Source organism: Lissotriton vulgaris, chromosome 8, assembly GCF_964263255.1.
Source record: "Lissotriton vulgaris chromosome 8, aLisVul1.2, whole genome shotgun sequence".
NCBI classification, from domain to species: domain Eukaryota; kingdom Metazoa; phylum Chordata; class Amphibia; order Caudata; family Salamandridae; genus Lissotriton; species Lissotriton vulgaris.
Window position 1 is genome coordinate 745,648,735 of NC_141696.1, and position 16,541 is coordinate 745,665,275.

The window sequence follows — 16,541 nt, forward strand, 5'->3', positions numbered from 1 at the left end:
CAATTGACACGGTCCAACAGAAATAGACAAAGGACCAGATATGGGGTTGTAAACAGGGGCGCCTGAAAAACCTACAGAAACATTTGTTGAGCCGGACAAAGGTGCGCCAGGGAGTTTCGCATGAATGATAGAACTTTTTGCTGCACCAGTATCCAACAGAAACGGTTCGACTACACCTGATGTTGCTACTGCGACATAAGGCCCACTCTGATCCACTGGAACTGATACTACTCCCTCTCTCTGTCCATGGCTGTCCTAGTACCCATTTTGCTGAAATCCCTCATCCACTTCACAATAGTCTTCAACAAGATACTGTTGAGATCTATTTTGCTGGGCAGACTGTCCATTTCGTTGATCAAAGTGATTGGAAGGGCGATCATTCGTCTGTGGAGGCATAGCACCTCGTCCTCGACCTCTAGAATTCTGCACAAAACCACCACGACCTCTCTGAGCTGCTGCTGCGTTATTTTGCGCTAAGACTGGACACTCATTCTTGTAGTGACCCTCTTTCTTACAGTACGCACACTGGTTCCACTGATATTGAGGTCTCGGTGAACTATATTCTGTCCTTTGATATGACCCTTGTTGCGTATTAGTCTGATTCATGCGAGGCGGATACGCCTGTTGCAAGAGAACTTTAGTCTTTAAGTCTTTCGTTTTTTTATCTGATTTCTCTTTCTCCTCTTTATCCCTATTTTCATAATACTGTGCAGTTGCAAGTATTTGCACAGTTGTAGAGACAGCCCATGCACTCTCGGAATCTTTTAATTTATTGCATAACTCAGGTAACAAATTATGTACGAATTTATCGACAAACAGTCTCTGTCCTCCTTCTGTGCTCATATCCTGACCACTATGATCTACAAAAGTCTCTTCGAACCTCGTGAAAAAGTCGGAGACACTTTCGTCTTTCTTCTGCCTGCATGCGGACAACTTGTCCCAATTAACGCGCAATGCGAGCATCAGAGTCTTCATTAAGTCGATTATCCTACCTGGAAGATTAGCAATTAGAGGTTCGGGTTTGGAACCACCTATTTGCTGACCATCCGCCGCAATGATAGCTGCCCAATCACCACCTAGGGCAACTGGATGATTCTCTTTACGAATTTTAGCCCAAATTGGTTGTGGAACTACATTCCCAAATAACATATCGATGTCCGCTAAGTTCATTACACAAGCCTCAACTGTTTGCGCTAGTTCCTTATAGTACCCAGCAGGATTCTTACGCGGGTCTGGCAAGGCCTGCTTCACTGCTAGCACTTCGGCTCGCTTCCACGGAATGTGTATCCACACTCTTTGGAATTGGGCCGCAGCAGCAAGAATACCATTCGGTACATCAGCTTGCACAGCTTCGCGCCAAATTGGAGGAACCTCCCTCATTGGATATTGGCGAGTCTGCTTCGTACTACCTTTCTCTAAGTCTCTCGGTGAACGAAGTGATGGATCATTCCTATAACTTAAAATCAGTTCCATCGCTTCTTTTATATTTTGACCTACTATCATTCCTGCAGCAAACTCTTTTTGAACCTTAATTAAGTCTTCTAAATTTGATTCAGAGTCATCTTCTTCTAACTCATCACGTAAAAGAGAGCACATCTCATCAAAAACATATCGTTGCGTTGGTTCATTCCACTGCATAAATGTATCTAGTACATCTCTCGTGCTATATCTCCTACTCTTCGAAATCCATCTGAGAGCCGTGGAATCTAATATTCCCCGTTCCTCAGTACTCGGAAGCTGACTACGTCTTTGTACAGAGTCAGAAGTAGGAGTCTTAATTAAAGTTTTATAGAGAGGAGACAGGATGCTAGAGACAGAATCAGTGATTCTTCGACGAACAGAAAGCGGAGTCAACATACTGGCAGATGCAGAGAATGCAGTAGCAGTTGGAATAGATAGCGGAACAGTAGGAGTATCGAGGAAGATAGCTTGTGGAACAGTAGGTGTAAGCGATACAGGTACAGGTATAGAAGTCGGCAACCCAGGAAGAGGAGGTGCCGTAGGAACATTCACATTGACCACAGGAGGTACAGGAGCTTGATTCTGAGGGGCAGGAGCAGGAATACCAGGTTGTCCAGCAACCGGCAATTGAACATTCGGTACAGGTGGAGCCGTAGCACCTTGTGCATACGGTGGAGGTGACCGTAACAAATAAGACAACAGAGGATCGTTTTCGGGGTCCTCCAGTATCTTAGCTGTTTTCGATGGCAAGGCAGGATAGCACTTGTCAATCGCTAAATTATGCTCTCTAATGGCCACCTCTATGGCCTTCTCAGACTCGTTAACTTGCAGCTGTTTAGCCGCTTGTTCTAAAGTCAACTCTTCTTGCTCTTTCTGTTCTTTCTTCAACCTTTTAATTTCTCTCTGTTTAGATTCTTTTCGCCAGTAACGGAAAGAATCAAACATTGCCGGCCGGGCTTTCTTCCTAAACAATTTCGCTTCTAAATTATCGAGGATTTCGGGTTCAAAACTACCATGTAGTGGCCAACTAAGGACACCATCCTTTTCCGTATAGCGGACCCATACCTCATTATAAGATATAGGACCCACACCATGCTTACAGTACAGATCACATAAGGGAGTCCCAATCGGAGGAACCAGACATGAGTCCTCCAATCGTGAATCACTGTTGCAACCAAAACAAGACAACATACAATTTCTCCGACTTACCATTTTGCAATCCGGAACACAGAACAAACAAAACACGAAACAGATATGTGCACCTGAACCAAGAACTTAGGCCTACCAAAAACGAACTGATGTATCGATACCCAAACTAAACCAATTAGATTATCGTAACCAGAACAACCAGTGATAATCTTACGAAACCAAACCAAACCAAGAACCAAAAAGGATTTTAACAACCCTCACGAAGTAACCAACTAGCAACCACTAAATACTTAACTGAGGCACTGAAGACGTCACCAAGGAGAAACCCGTCACGTTTCGCCGTACTAAGGACTGCACCTCGGGTCCAAGACAGGGCGACGGTCAAGGCAACGGCCCACTGCAGCCGTCCTGAACGGGAACCCTCGTGGAAGAGAACTTCGGGCCACTTTTGCGATATGCCGGGATCGATGAAGTGGGGCGCCTCCCTCAGGAATCTTCACACGAAGCTTCTCGAACTCTTCAGGCTTTTGGACCGGTACCGAATGACGTCGCCCCACGTTGGGCGCCAATTGGAGTTCTGGACTTTTTGGTTCCGTCCAGAGGTGTCAGGGAACAACACCCGAAGACCCCGGAGTTCCACCTGTCTTGGTGCACAAATAAACAGAAACACGGGCTTCTCGATGGTGGCGTCAAAGACCAAAGGTTTATTACTGCAGGGACACAGAAGTCACAGAAACTACGCATGGGCAGTATCTAGGAGCCTGTTCGATTTGTACAAAGAGGGTTGCTCCTTATATACTGAAAATTGGGCTTCGGGCAAATTCTTCACATGTTAGTACATTCCCAAACCTTTGTGTCCTAAACAATAAATATTTGGCGTTGCACAGGAATCGTCGACCATATCTGATGACACAACATTACGAATGAGAGGTTCCCACTTTTCCATCATAATCTCATGTCAACTTTTCATTCAGGACCCGGACCGCCTCATCGTAAATTTCGTTACCTCCCCCTAATAAAGGCCCAGAAGGAAAGGAGCAGAGCCAGGTGCAGAAGATAGAAAAGCAGGATAAGAGATGTTTGTGGGTTGTAAATGGGCAAGGCTACCAGCTTCGGCCGCCTAATCGTGATCAGGCCAACGGACACGAGAACCAGTTCAGCAGGGCTGGCCTCGGGCAGAGGAGGCAGCCTTTGTCGAGTCATGCAGCTACAGCGTGATCTGGTCTAAGGTGCACGTGTCACTAGAGAGGTGAATCTCCGGCTAAGGCTACGTGTCCTTAATCGAAATGAAATGATCAGAGGTTATTGCGTATGTGAGGGCAAGAAACACAAAATGGCTGCCATGATCTAAGATGGATGCCATGGGTAGATCAGAAATGTGTTGGTTACAGGAGTACTCTTTCTCGTAGCGTAGCGAAAACACCAGGATATGCTAAATGGATCATTTGCGGTTCGCTGATACCAATATTATGTATTTCCGACAATATTGAAAACACGGGTTCAAATCGTCACGGAACCTCACGTCCTGCCGGCCCACCGGCACTACCTGCGGTTCACGGTTGGCCAGGAGCACTTTCAGTTTACCGTGCTCCCCTTCGGCCTTACCAGCGCCCCACGGGTGTTCACAAAGGTGATGGCGGTGGTCGCAGCTCATCTGCTCAGGTTAGGGGTTTCAGTCTTCCCCTACCTCGACGACTGGTTGTTGAAGGCGGGCTCGCCCCAGACAGTCGTCAACCACCTCCAGACGACGGCAGACCTCCTGCATCAGCTGGGGTTCTCCATCAATGTGCCGAAGTCACACCTGTGCCCCTCTCAGAAGCTCCTCTTCATCGCAGCGGTTCTCGACTCGGCGCAGTTCCGGGTTTATCCGCCCGAACAGTGGGTAAGGGATATTCAGGCTCTGATTCCCATCTTTCAGCCGTTATCCCGGATCTCGGTCAGGTTGACGCTGCGGCTTCTGGGGCTGATGGCCTCCTGCATCCTACTGGTGCATCACGCCAGGTGGCGGATGCGCCAGTAGGATGCTGGGCCCACTGATGAAGTTTAAGTGGGCCCAGCATCAGGGCAACCTGTCCGACCACGTCCTGATCTCGGAGGGCACTGCGAGACAGCTGCAGTGGTGGCTCACGGACCGCGATTGGGTCAGCGGCAGATCCCTCTCCCTTCCCCAACCGGAGCACGTAGTTGTGACGGACGCGTCCCTCCGGGGCTGGGGAGGCCACATGGGAGAGGCGGAGATCAGAGGCCTCTGGTCTCCGGCGGTGTCCCGGCTCCATATCAACCTTTTGGAGCTACGGGCGATTCGTCTAGCACTGAAGGCATTCCTCCCCTCTGTCCGGGGGAGTGTAGTGCAGGTGTTCACGGACAATACCACCTCCATGTGGTACTGCAACAAACAGGGCGGGGTGGGGTCGTGGACCCTCTGTCAGGAGGCTCTGCGCCTCTGGCAATGGCTGGAACATCAGGGCGTGACTCTGGTGGTTCAACACCTGGCAGGTTCTCTGAACGCCAGGGCGGACGAACTCAGCCGCCGGTGCATGATGTATCACGAATGGCGTCTGAACTCGGACGTGGCGCAAGGTCTCTTTCTGCAGTGGGGAGAGCCTTGGTTAGATCTATTCGCCACCGAAGAGAACGCGCAATGTCATCAGTTCTGCGCGTTGGAATTTCCAAGGCGGCACTCGCTCGGAGACGCTTTTTGTCGCGAGTGGAGTTGCGGTCTGTTGTACGCCTTTCCGCCTATACCACTTCTGCCCAGAGTGCTGAAGAAGATCAAGCGCGAACGGGCCCAAGTCATCCTTGTGGCTCCGGACTGGGCACAAAGGTACTGGTATCCAGAGCTACTCAGTTTGTCAGTCGATCGCCCGGTTCATCTGCCTCTTCGGGAGGACCTTCTGTCGCAGCAGCAGAGGACGGTCCTCCACCCGAACCTGTCCAGTCTCCACCTCCATGCTTGGAGATTGAGCGGCGACAGTTGAGGCCATTTGACTTGCCTCCTGAAGTCTGTAACATCATTCTGGCAGCCAGGCGTTCCTCCACAAAGTTGGTATACGCCTGCAGGTGGAACAAATTTGTGGCATGGTGCACAGCAAAGGCTGTGGATCCTCTTTCCGCCCCTCTTTCTGAGGTTCTTCTCTTCCTTCTTTCTCTTGCCCAGCAGGGCTCTGCTCTGGGCCCTATAAAGGGCTATCTTTCTGCCCTTTCAGCCTTTTTGAGGCTGCCTGATCAACCATCTTTGTTCAAGTCCTCAATTGTTAATCGATTCTTGAAGGGCATCACACACACCTTTCCACCTGTTCCGTTTGTGATGCCTCAGTGGGACTTGAACCTTGTCCTTACATTTCTGATGTGTGCTCCCTTTGAGCCACTTCACAACTGTCCTCTCCGCCTTCTTACACCGAAGACTGCTTTCCTGGTTGCCATCACCTCTGCCAGGAGAGTGAGTGAGCTCCAGGCCCTCTCGTGTACTCCTCCTTTCCTTTCTGTCCATCCGGACAAGGTTGTGTTGCGTACTAAGCCATCTTTCCTGCCCAAGGTTGTCACGGCCTTCCACATCGGGCAGTCCATCACTTTGCCTACCTTCTTTCCGCCACCGCACCCCTCTAAAGAGGAAGAGCGGCTCCACCGTCTGGACCCAAAACGTGCGCTCTCATTCTACTTGGATCGCGCACGCCAGTTCCGGGTGGATGACCAACTCTTTGTTGGCTACGTGGGCGCTAAGAAGGGGAAGGCGGTTCATAAGAGGACCATCTCCAGATGGATCATCTTGTGTATCCAGGCATGCTACTCCTTGGCTAGAAAGGAGCCCCCTGTTGGATTGCGGGCTCACTCCACCCGAGCCACGGCGACAACTGCCTTGGGCCAGGGAGTGCCCTTGCGGGACATTTGCCAGGCGGCTACGTGGGCCTCGCTGCACACATTTGCAAGACACTATTGCCTGGAAAGTCAAGTCCGGAGGGATGGCTTCTTTGGCCGTTCCGTACTCCAGCACTTTCTGGTGTGATTATTGGTTCGCAGACCCACCACCGGGGTTGGTATTGCTGGGGTATCTATTCTAAGGTAAGGAATCTATCACTAACGTGTCTCTTTCAGATGCACAAGTTACTACTTGTGTAACGATATATCTGTAAGAGACATTAGTTAGTGATAGATTCCTTACCGACCCACCCATCCTCCCCGTTCTGCGAACCGATATCTAGGGTTAAGGTCATCCCCTTTCAGGGCCCTAGTTTTAATGGCACCAGTGTTGGTTTTTAACATGGCTCAGCGCTTCTGGCGCGGAAAAGCTGTGTCTAAGAACTGACGTCAGCACACGGAGGCGGCGTCTAAGTACTCCGACGACGTCATCATGGCGCCCACGACGCGGCGCGGACGACTGGCGCGGAGCCGCAGACGACGCCTTCCGATGCGCAAGGGTACTGCTACGCAAAGGTTTCCGGATACAGTCTGACGCCTGGGGATATTCTAAGGTAAGGAATCTATCACTAACTAATGTCTCTTACAGATATATCGTTACACAAGTAGTAACTTGTGCATCAGGTGTTAGTTGATATTTATTGTGAAATAATATTTGTGCCAATGCAGCTTGAGAGCAGGGAGTGTTTGCCAGTGCTTGCGGTTTCTTCCATTTAGCTGTGAATTTGGGGATAACTTTTGGACCAAGGAGATGGGCTGCTTTAGAGTATTAGCTTGTCATTCAAGGATGGCTCTTCAAGAAATGTTTTTTTTAACTTTATGTGCCACTCTGTTTCCGTCTGGAACATGGTACCTGTACTACAATAGCTCCAAATCACTCCAGACCAGACCGTAGTTAATTGACAACTTTATTACAACGTTCCCCTGTAATATGGATGTATGCGATGTGCTCTGCTGGAAGCCTGGTCTTTGCTCTCACCCGAGTGGCCTCACATTAGTCTTCTTTCATGGAAGGGTTTCTTGCAACTCATATTTGCTCCTATTTTTACAATATCTGAAGAATCGGAATTGGTTCCTTGGTGTTGGTGGGTGTTCATTGTAGTTTTGTTTGTCAGACTGTTTATTTCTCATACATTTTTTATTGTTGTAGCTCAACTTTCTTTTTTATATGCAGGCTTTTCACTCCAGGTTTTACGTTAATTTATGGTGCTTTGTTGCCATCGTAAAGCATTCTTTTGCGCATCTTTGTAGACTCTCTTCGTGAAGGAACTGAAAAACATTCTTCCTTTTGACAATAGTTTTTACATTTAAAAAAAAACTATTTCCCCCTCTACTTAGGTGATATTTTATGGCACTTGTGTACGATTGAAACAAAATAACATTGAATGGTGATATTTTTTGTGTGCATATTCTTGATATTAAAAATGTATTCAAAAATTTGAAACACTGACCAAGGTGCATTGAGTTTTGGTTACTGTGAGGTCAAAACATATGCTCACCATCTAATAAAGATGTTGATGAAAGTCTCTGTTCCCATGGACTGGCTTGCATTCGGGGGGTGGGGGGTCCTGTGGATGCGTGGGACTGAATCACTACAGCAAGCCTGGCAAGTATAGAGTTTATCTGATACCCCTTTACAACGCCTGCAGGGCCACGTCCCATGCCTGACAGAAAATAATGTAGAGCAGGAAACCCGGCCTGGTGGACAAAAAAAGAAGAGCAGACATCAGGGAGGAGCCTGCTTATTCTGTAGCTTCCAAGGCTCGTTGGTCTGGCTGATGCCACATGCATGTATCGGCACACGAGCAGTGCTGTATTCTGAAGGGAGAGCTTCCATACAGGGAGACCCACTAGCTATCAAATCCATTTCCATGATCCACAGTGGATCTGACATTTTCACCTGCTGTAACAAGAGCTCTACACTATCTTACATGAACCGTAATACACTATAATTTTGGGAAACAAAAGGCAAATGTTTGATTACATCTTTACTTGTAACTTTTTTTTGAAAAGTTCCTGAAAAAGAATTTTCTGAATTTTTCTATGCATTTCATCTATTTTTTCCTCTTCATCAAAATCTCTTCTCTGATAATAGTTCGTAGTGATGGTGGTAGTAGATATAAAATATTGTGTCCACGTATATATTTTGTGTGTACTGGGACTTAGTGTGTAATAAGGCTAAAAACATATGCAGCATTATAGCAACATTTATAGCTAATAAACCCATGAATCAATTAACCTGAGCTAAAGAATGCAATTTCTAGGCTACACACACAGTATCAGTATTTGAATTTACTTTTACACAATTTAGTAGACTTCTGGAATGAAACAGATTACAATAAAGAGTAATGATAGCATTGAGAAAAACATGTTGCATTTTTGTAATCCATCAAGCTTTTAGCAATATATGTGATGTGCATTTACTAAATTATGCCAGATCCTATCAGATATGTGCATCCCTGCCCAAAATGTTGTCCGTTCTCAATTGGTTTAGTTTTGCATGTCTTCTGCCTATGAGGCCACTATTGGTCTTTTAACTGTCAACAGTTTTCAGTTTGTCAGGATTTCATGTTGCAGTCCTTCATGTCCAGAAGAGTTGTCAATCGCCAAGGCTATGGTATAAGAATTTCAGATGGCTGACTACTTTAACATGGCATTGAGGTGGAGTTGTGAATCTACAGGTTATCCTATGACAACCTAAGAGTAGCATGTTTGCCATGCATTTCCACAGCATTAGTGTAATATTTTTTCCTTTCCTCCTAGCGGTTACTTGCATCCTTATGGAATGGTCAGAATTAAGCACCATTATCCTCTGCATGTGTTTTTTAAATCCGTAAAGCATAGTGTTCAGTTGCATGTAAGTAACACCATTCTCTGGAAGAACAATGATGTAACTTTCTAATAAGGTTGTGCATTGTCTTCACTATACAGGAAGAATTGGAAACCCTGGAAAGCAACTTGCTTGTTCAGCAGGGCACTCTTCAAGCACAGAAGCAGCAACAGGAACGCATTGCGGCCACTGTCACTGGACAGATGTACCTTGAAAGCCAGGTATGTTTCTTCTAATGTCGAGTGCTTCGAGAACTTCTGATTGTGTATTTTATCTTATTCTCATTGTAACTGAGTAAGTCATTTACAAAAGTAATGATTGCAGCAATGGCATGGAGACATTAAAGTCCGCCAAATGATTGGCCAAGGCAAAACTGGAAATCTGTTGTATTGTAAGAACAAATGCTTATCCTGCTGTAAGATTCAGGGTGCATTGAAGCGATATTTAGGTCTATATTATTAACAGAAGATACAGTGAGTGCCTAGTGCAATCTACCAACCAGAGTATGGAGGCCTGCGAGCTAAGAGTCAGGGTATTGCTAGTTCTCAGGGATGTCTCAGAGAATGATGCAGGGACAATTGGTGTACCTCCTTCAAACTGCCCTACTATCTAATATTTCTTCTTGTTTTATACATTTAAAAAACATTAGAAATTCAATTGCATGGGAGTCTGAACAGGGTTTACAAGATGGACGGTACGCTTTAAATATAAAAATTAGAAGTGAAGAAACAGTCTCTACTAACTATTTACTAGAGTTGAACCAAGGGAGCCTGTGGGATGCTACCAAAATAAGGCACATCTAGTTAAAAAAAGTGCATTTGAAAAATGGTCAGGTTGTGGAGAGAAGGCCTAGAGGAACCAGTAGTAAAATGGAAAGAGGTATTGATAGTTACACTGGGGCTGAACTCTACAAGTTGTTGTATCCTGCCAAGAAGGGGTTGTAGGATTCCAGTTTTGAGATGAGTAATTTGAAGCAGAAGGATTTCTGAGCCGACATGGGCACATATAGGTTGCCTGTGGGACAACCGTGTTAGTGCGCCTTCTTAGGTAGTGGGGCCTTCTCTGGGTTGCATGCTGTGTCGTTTTATTACCAGTGCTTTGGGGAATGCCTGAGAGGCTGCCTAGAGAATATTGCACTGAGAGCCTTGCTGAAATGCAATTGAAAGTCCCTATCACAGTTTAATGCTCAATGGATTCTGCAAGTTCTCGCGGGTTGTCTTGCAAATTTATAAACAGTAGAATATATTTGCCCAGGTGCATGATACTGGAATACATTTTACACTGCATAATTTTCATTTGGTAAATAAAGGAAGCTTGTAAGAGGTAGCATTTTCTTTCTTTTTTTTTAAACTGTTAGTTAAATAAATTATGTGTGGTTTGAAGACAATATGGAAAGGTGAGAGTACCTTCAAGGGATGTTTTTAAAAGTTAGTTGAAGCTTTAAAGCTTATGATGCTAGTTAGTGACCAGCAACAAAATAGGTCAAGAGTGCAGAATTGCAACAACAATAATTCATTTATTCTAAAGCAGTCACAATAAGTGATCAGAGAAAAAATAGTAGAGGTGCCGGGTGTATATTTTTTTTTCCAGAGAATGAGGAATACTGAACGCACTGCAGCCCAAAAAAAAAAATCACTTCTGAATTTGATCTTTGAAGTTTACGTTTTGCTTTACTCAATGTCTTTAGGGTACAGTTACTGTTATATCATTTCTTTCTTTAGGATAGGTCTGGATTTTCATTATTTTTTCGTGGCAGGGCGACTTTCTGATTTCTGTCTTCTCAGCTACTATTCCAGCTGTGTTTGACACATGCCATTCCTGTGAAGAAATAAACTCCTGAAAAACACATACATTGTGGGTAATTTGACTTCCAGGGTCTGCTTTAAATGATAATTGTTCCTTTTTTGAGGGGATATCCTCAAAGATGTTGAAAGTGGTTGCTCATCTGATACCTAATCTGAGACATCTAGGAATACATCAAGAATCTCCTACTATTAGGTCGCATCTGAATGCAAGCACCAGGTGAGGTGATTTATCACCACAATTATAGGAGAGATACACTTATAACCAAAACAGACAGGGTCAATTACAATTTTGAAAAGAAGAGTCCTTTTAGTGTCACACACTCTCACCGTGTACACCATATACTAATTTAGGCACTATAGGGATGAGGAGGAAACACCACCACTCATACTTACACTTCGCTATCTTTTCACTGAACACCATTTTATGTAAAAATATCTAGTTTTACTAAACCAAATCAAATCTTTACATATACCAAAGTCATATCTCACTTAAAAACTAATGCATACAATATTGCACTTCTATGAATCGTTGTTATATTTATTCTAAGATCATAAAAACACTATTAACACCATGTAAATTTATAATGACAGAAATACCATGATAACAGTTTTAAAAATGGTGTAAAGATTTTTTTCCACACAATCACAAAGTGACAATGATTATTCTAAAAACAAAATTACACAAAAGAACAAAATTCATCACAGGTTGTCGACGCAGTCTTTCGGAGGTATTTGAGTTGGTTCATCCCACCTTCTTCAGGATATAATACTATAGAACATATATTTTATCTAAAAAGATATAAAACTATTTCAAACAACTGGTCAAAGACCTCAAAAGGACAGATTTACATAAACAGGCTCAGTGTAATCCATTGCTACCAACCAATCCTAACGTCAATTGTATCCTTATATAAAGTTGTCACAGTATGGCAGACTATCCCATTCTCTCCAACTGTCTCCTCTTTCATCTTCCATATAATTTTATTGCCTTTATTTTTTCTGTTCCCAATCTCTAATTTCTCATAAGCCACTTGTTTTCTTAATTCTAAAGGTTCTGAGTGTTTCCTGACTTTTAATATACTTCCTCGTGGAACCCATAGTATGATTGTATTCCAAATTATATTCACATACCTTGAAATCAAGATCCTGTGCCATAGCTTGGTTCCTTGCTATGATTATTCCTACGTTGTTTGGAGATGTAACTATTTTTATTTCTAAAAATACAAATGTATCAATTAAAATTGATCCAGATTTTAAGAGCCCTTTATCTATTGACAATAAAATGATCTAACTTACTCCTCACATGTAGTAATGATTGTCCTCCTTTTTTTATCCAGGTACCTATTATCCAGTCACAGTCCCAATTCTCTGGGAAATATATTTCTCAATTTCCTATTGCCCGCTTATAGTCGGGTCATCACTATATATGGGGAATTTGAAGATACATATAAGTAAATCTGAAAGAAACAGGTTAGTATTAGATTCCTTACCTTAGAATATCCCCAGGCGTCAGACTGGATCCGGAAACTTTTGCGTAGCAGTACCCCTGCGCGTCGGTAGGCGTCGTCTGCGGCTCCGCCTCCGTCGTCGGCGTAGTTGGCGCCGGCATGACATCGCCGGAGTACTTAGACGCCGCCCTCGCACGCTGATGTCAGTTCTTCTTTTTTCCGCGCCAGCTAGCGCAGATCCGGAAAAAGGGGTACTCCTTAGTCAATTTTTGACTAAACTTTTTTGATCATTTTTGATCCTTTTCGAAGTCTATCGACTCAGACAGTGCCGGTAGGGATGCCCGGTTTTAAGCCCTGCTTAGGAGATTGAGGCCTTCTTCGCGGCCATGAGGTCGCACGGCCATGAGGTCGCTCACCCCTCCGTCGGGCTCTGCGGTGCCTTCGGGCCCAGCGGCCCCGACTGGGGGCCCCAGCGGGTCGGGCGCTTAGGCTGCGACGCCGCCGGGTGCTTTGGTCCCGACGCCGCCGTTGACGGTCGACCTCGCCGGCGCCAGCCCCCAGGGTGTCGCCCCCCAATCCCTCCCCCGATTCGGGTCTGGCGCCGGAACGGCGTCGTTCTCGACACCGATAGGAGATTTCTACTTCTATGACCCAGCCCCATCCTTTGATCCGGAGTCTCAGGTGATGGGTGGCGAGGCGGATTGGGAGGTGTCTGAGGACCCTGTGGCAGAGGAGTGCCAGTTTTATCAGGACTGGGCAGGTGAGCTAGGGGACGCCAGTGGTCCGGAAACTGGCTTTGTCTCCCCTCCTGGCGTGGCTACGGAGTAGGGGGCTGCTTACAGTGTAGTGCTGACGCGGGCCTGGAGCTCCCTGTCGCGGCCGTGAGGACTACCCTCCTCACTGAGGTCCTTAAACCGAAGGCAAGCTCGGCGAGCCTCTGCTGCTGTTTAATGAGGCCTTGTCTGACGTTCTTCTGGGCACTTGGTCGAAGCCCGCTACAGGTCCACCTGTAGATAGGAACATAGCCAGACGCCACCCCCCGGCTCCGGGCGACCCTTGATTCCTGTCCGCCCACCCCACCCCCGAGAGCCTGGTCATCCAGGCCTCTAACTCCCAGACTGCATTCCCGACGGCTCCCCTGATCAGGAATCCAAGAGGTACGAGCAATACGGAAAAAAGGTTATCCCATCCCTGAGTTTAGGGCTGCGGTCAGTCAACACTGCATGCCTCTTGGGCCGTTACACTAACTCTCTGTGGGACACGGTCACAGACGTGCTGCCACAATGTCCGGTGGAGGTCCAGACTAAATTCACCCAAGCCCTTATGGAGAGTCGAGATGCAGCACGGTACTCCACCGGTGTGGGCTGGATACCACGGACTCACTAGGCAGGGCGATGGCAACGATGGTAGCGATTCGTCGTCACGCCTGGTCGAGGTCCGTCAACTTTCGGCTGATGTCCATATGGACATGCCGTTTGATGGCCGTCGCCTCTTTGGCGACAAAGCAGACCATGCGCTTGAACGCTTTAAGGACTCCAGGGCTACGGCCAAGTCCTTGGGCCTCTCGGCACCGCGCCAGCAAACGGCTGCTTTTCGCTCCTTTCGTGGCCACGGAAGGGGCACCCCCACACGTCCTGCCAGCCACGGACCGCAGGCTACCCTCCAGCGTGGTGGCGGACGTGGAAACTGCTGTGGCGGCGGTCGGGGACAACGGCGAGGCCAGTCCACACCTGCCCCTGCAGCATCCGCCTCAAAACCCTCCTAGTCCGAGCTTTCAGGCCCATGTGACGCCATTGGGGGGCAGGGTTCGCCATCAACACCTCCACTGGCGCACTGTCACATTGGACAGGTGGGTGCTGCAAATCGCCTGAATGGGCTTCTCCCTCCCCTTCGAGGCGACCCCTCCAGCCATGCCACCACAGTACCACCGCGTGTCGGGGGATCACTTGACACTTCTACGAGAAGAAGTTACGGCCCTCTTGGCCAAGGGGGCCATCAAGCGCGTTCCTGGGCCAGTAGTAGGGTGTGGTTGTTACTCCCACTACTTTCTGGTACCCAAGAAGGGCAAAGGGGGCCTACGCCCTATCTTGGACCTGCGGAACGTCAACGGCTTCCTCCGGCAGGAGAAGTTCAAGATGCTGACACTGGCTCAGGTCCTAGCTGCCCTGGACCCAGGAGACTGGGTGGTAGCGTTGGACTTGCAAGACGCTTATTTTTATATCCCCGTCCTGCCTGCCCACCGGCGTTACCTGCAGTTCACGGTAGGCCACGAGCACTTTTAATTTACTGTGCTCCCCTTCGGCCTTACCAGCGCCCCACGGGTGTTCACGAACGTGATGGTGGTGGTCGCAGCTCAACTGCGCAGGTTAGGGGTTTCAGTCTTCCCCTACCTCGTTGACTGGTTGTTGAAGGCGGGCTCGCCCCAGACAGTCGTCAGCCACCTCCAGACTACGGCCTACCTCCTGACTACGGCCTACCTCCTGTACCTGCTGGGGTTCTCCATCAATGTGCCAAAGTCGCACCTGTGTCCCTCTCAGAAGCTCCTATTCATTGGAGCGGTTCTGGACTCGGCGCAGTTTCGGGTTTATCCTCCCGAACAGCGGGTTCGGGATATTCAGGCTCCGATTCCAATCTTTCAGCCGTTATCCAGAGTCTTGGTCAGGTTGACGCTGCGGCTTCTGGGGCTGATGACCTCCTGCATCCTTCTGGTGCATCACGCTAGGTGGCGGATGCGGGCTCTGCAGTGGGACCTGCAGTTTCAGTGGGCCCAGCATCAGGGCAACTTGTCAGACCATGTCTTGATCTCGGAGGGCACTGCAAGACAGTTGCAGTGGTGGCTCACGGACCGCGCTTGGGTCAGCGGCAGATCCCTCTCCCTACCCCAACCGGAGCACGTAGTTGTGATGGACGCGTCCCTCCAGGGCTGGGGAGGCCACATGGAAGAGGCGGAGATCAGAGGCCTCTGGTCTCCGGCGAAGTCCCGGCTCCACATCAACCTTCTCGAGCTGCGGGCGATCCGGCTTGCACTGAAGGCATTCCTCCCCTCTGTCCAGGGGAGTGTAGTGCAGGTGTTCACGGACAATACCACCGCCATGTGGTACTGCAACAAACAGGGCGGGTGGGGTCGTGGACCCTTTGCCAGGAGGCTCTGCGCCTTTGGCAGTGGCTGGAACATCAGGGTGTGACCCTGGTGGTTCAACACCTGGCAGGTTCTCTGAACGCCAGGGTGGACAAACTCAGCCATTGGTGCATGATGGATCACAAATGGCGTCTGAACTCTGACGTGGCGCAAGGCCTCTTTCAGCAGTGGGGAGAGTCTTGGTTAGATCTATTCGCCACAGAAGAGAATGCGCAATGTGATCAGTTCTGCGTGTTGGAATTTCCAAGGTGGCACTCGCTTGGAGCCGCTTTTCGTCGCGAGTGGCGTTTGGGTCTGTTGTACGCCTTTTCGCCTATACCACTTCTGCCCAGAGTGCTGAAGAAGATCAGACGCGCCGGGCCCATGTTATCCTTGTGGCTCCGGACTGGGCACGAAGATACTGATATGCCGAGCTACTCAGCATGTCTGTCGATCCCCCGATTCGTCTGCCTCTTCAGGAGGACCTTCTGTCACAGCAGCAAGGAACGTTCCTCCACCCGAACCTGTCCAGTCTCCACCTCCATGCTTGGAGATTGAGCGGCGACAGTTGAGGCCATTTGACTTGCCTCCTGAAGTTTGTGATGTGATTCTGGCAGCCAGGCGTCCCTCCACAAAGTCGGTATACGCCTGCAGGTGGAACAAGTTTGTGGCATGGTGCACAGCAAAGGCTGTGGATCCCCTTTCTGCCCCTCTTTCTGAGGTTCTCCTCTTCCTTCTTTCTCTTGCCCAGCAGGGCTCTGCTCTGGGCACTATCAAGGGCTACCTTTCTGCCCTTACCGCCTTCTTACGGCTAA

At 48.0% G+C, this 16,541-nt stretch overlaps 1 protein-coding gene across 6 annotated transcripts in view; it reads left to right on the top strand.

The window, feature by feature from the left end:
• ERCC5 (ERCC excision repair 5, endonuclease) overlaps window positions 1-16,541 on the top strand; it is a 235,201-nt gene that overhangs the window by 120,886 nt on the left and 97,774 nt on the right. For all 6 annotated transcript variants that reach the window (XM_086934652.1, XM_086934653.1, XM_086934655.1 and 3 more), the window contains one exon: window positions 9,457-9,576. In XM_086934652.1, the coding sequence (XP_086790778.1) occupies window positions 9,457-9,576 (120 nt within the window). The remainder of the gene's footprint in view (window positions 1-9,456; window positions 9,577-16,541) is intronic.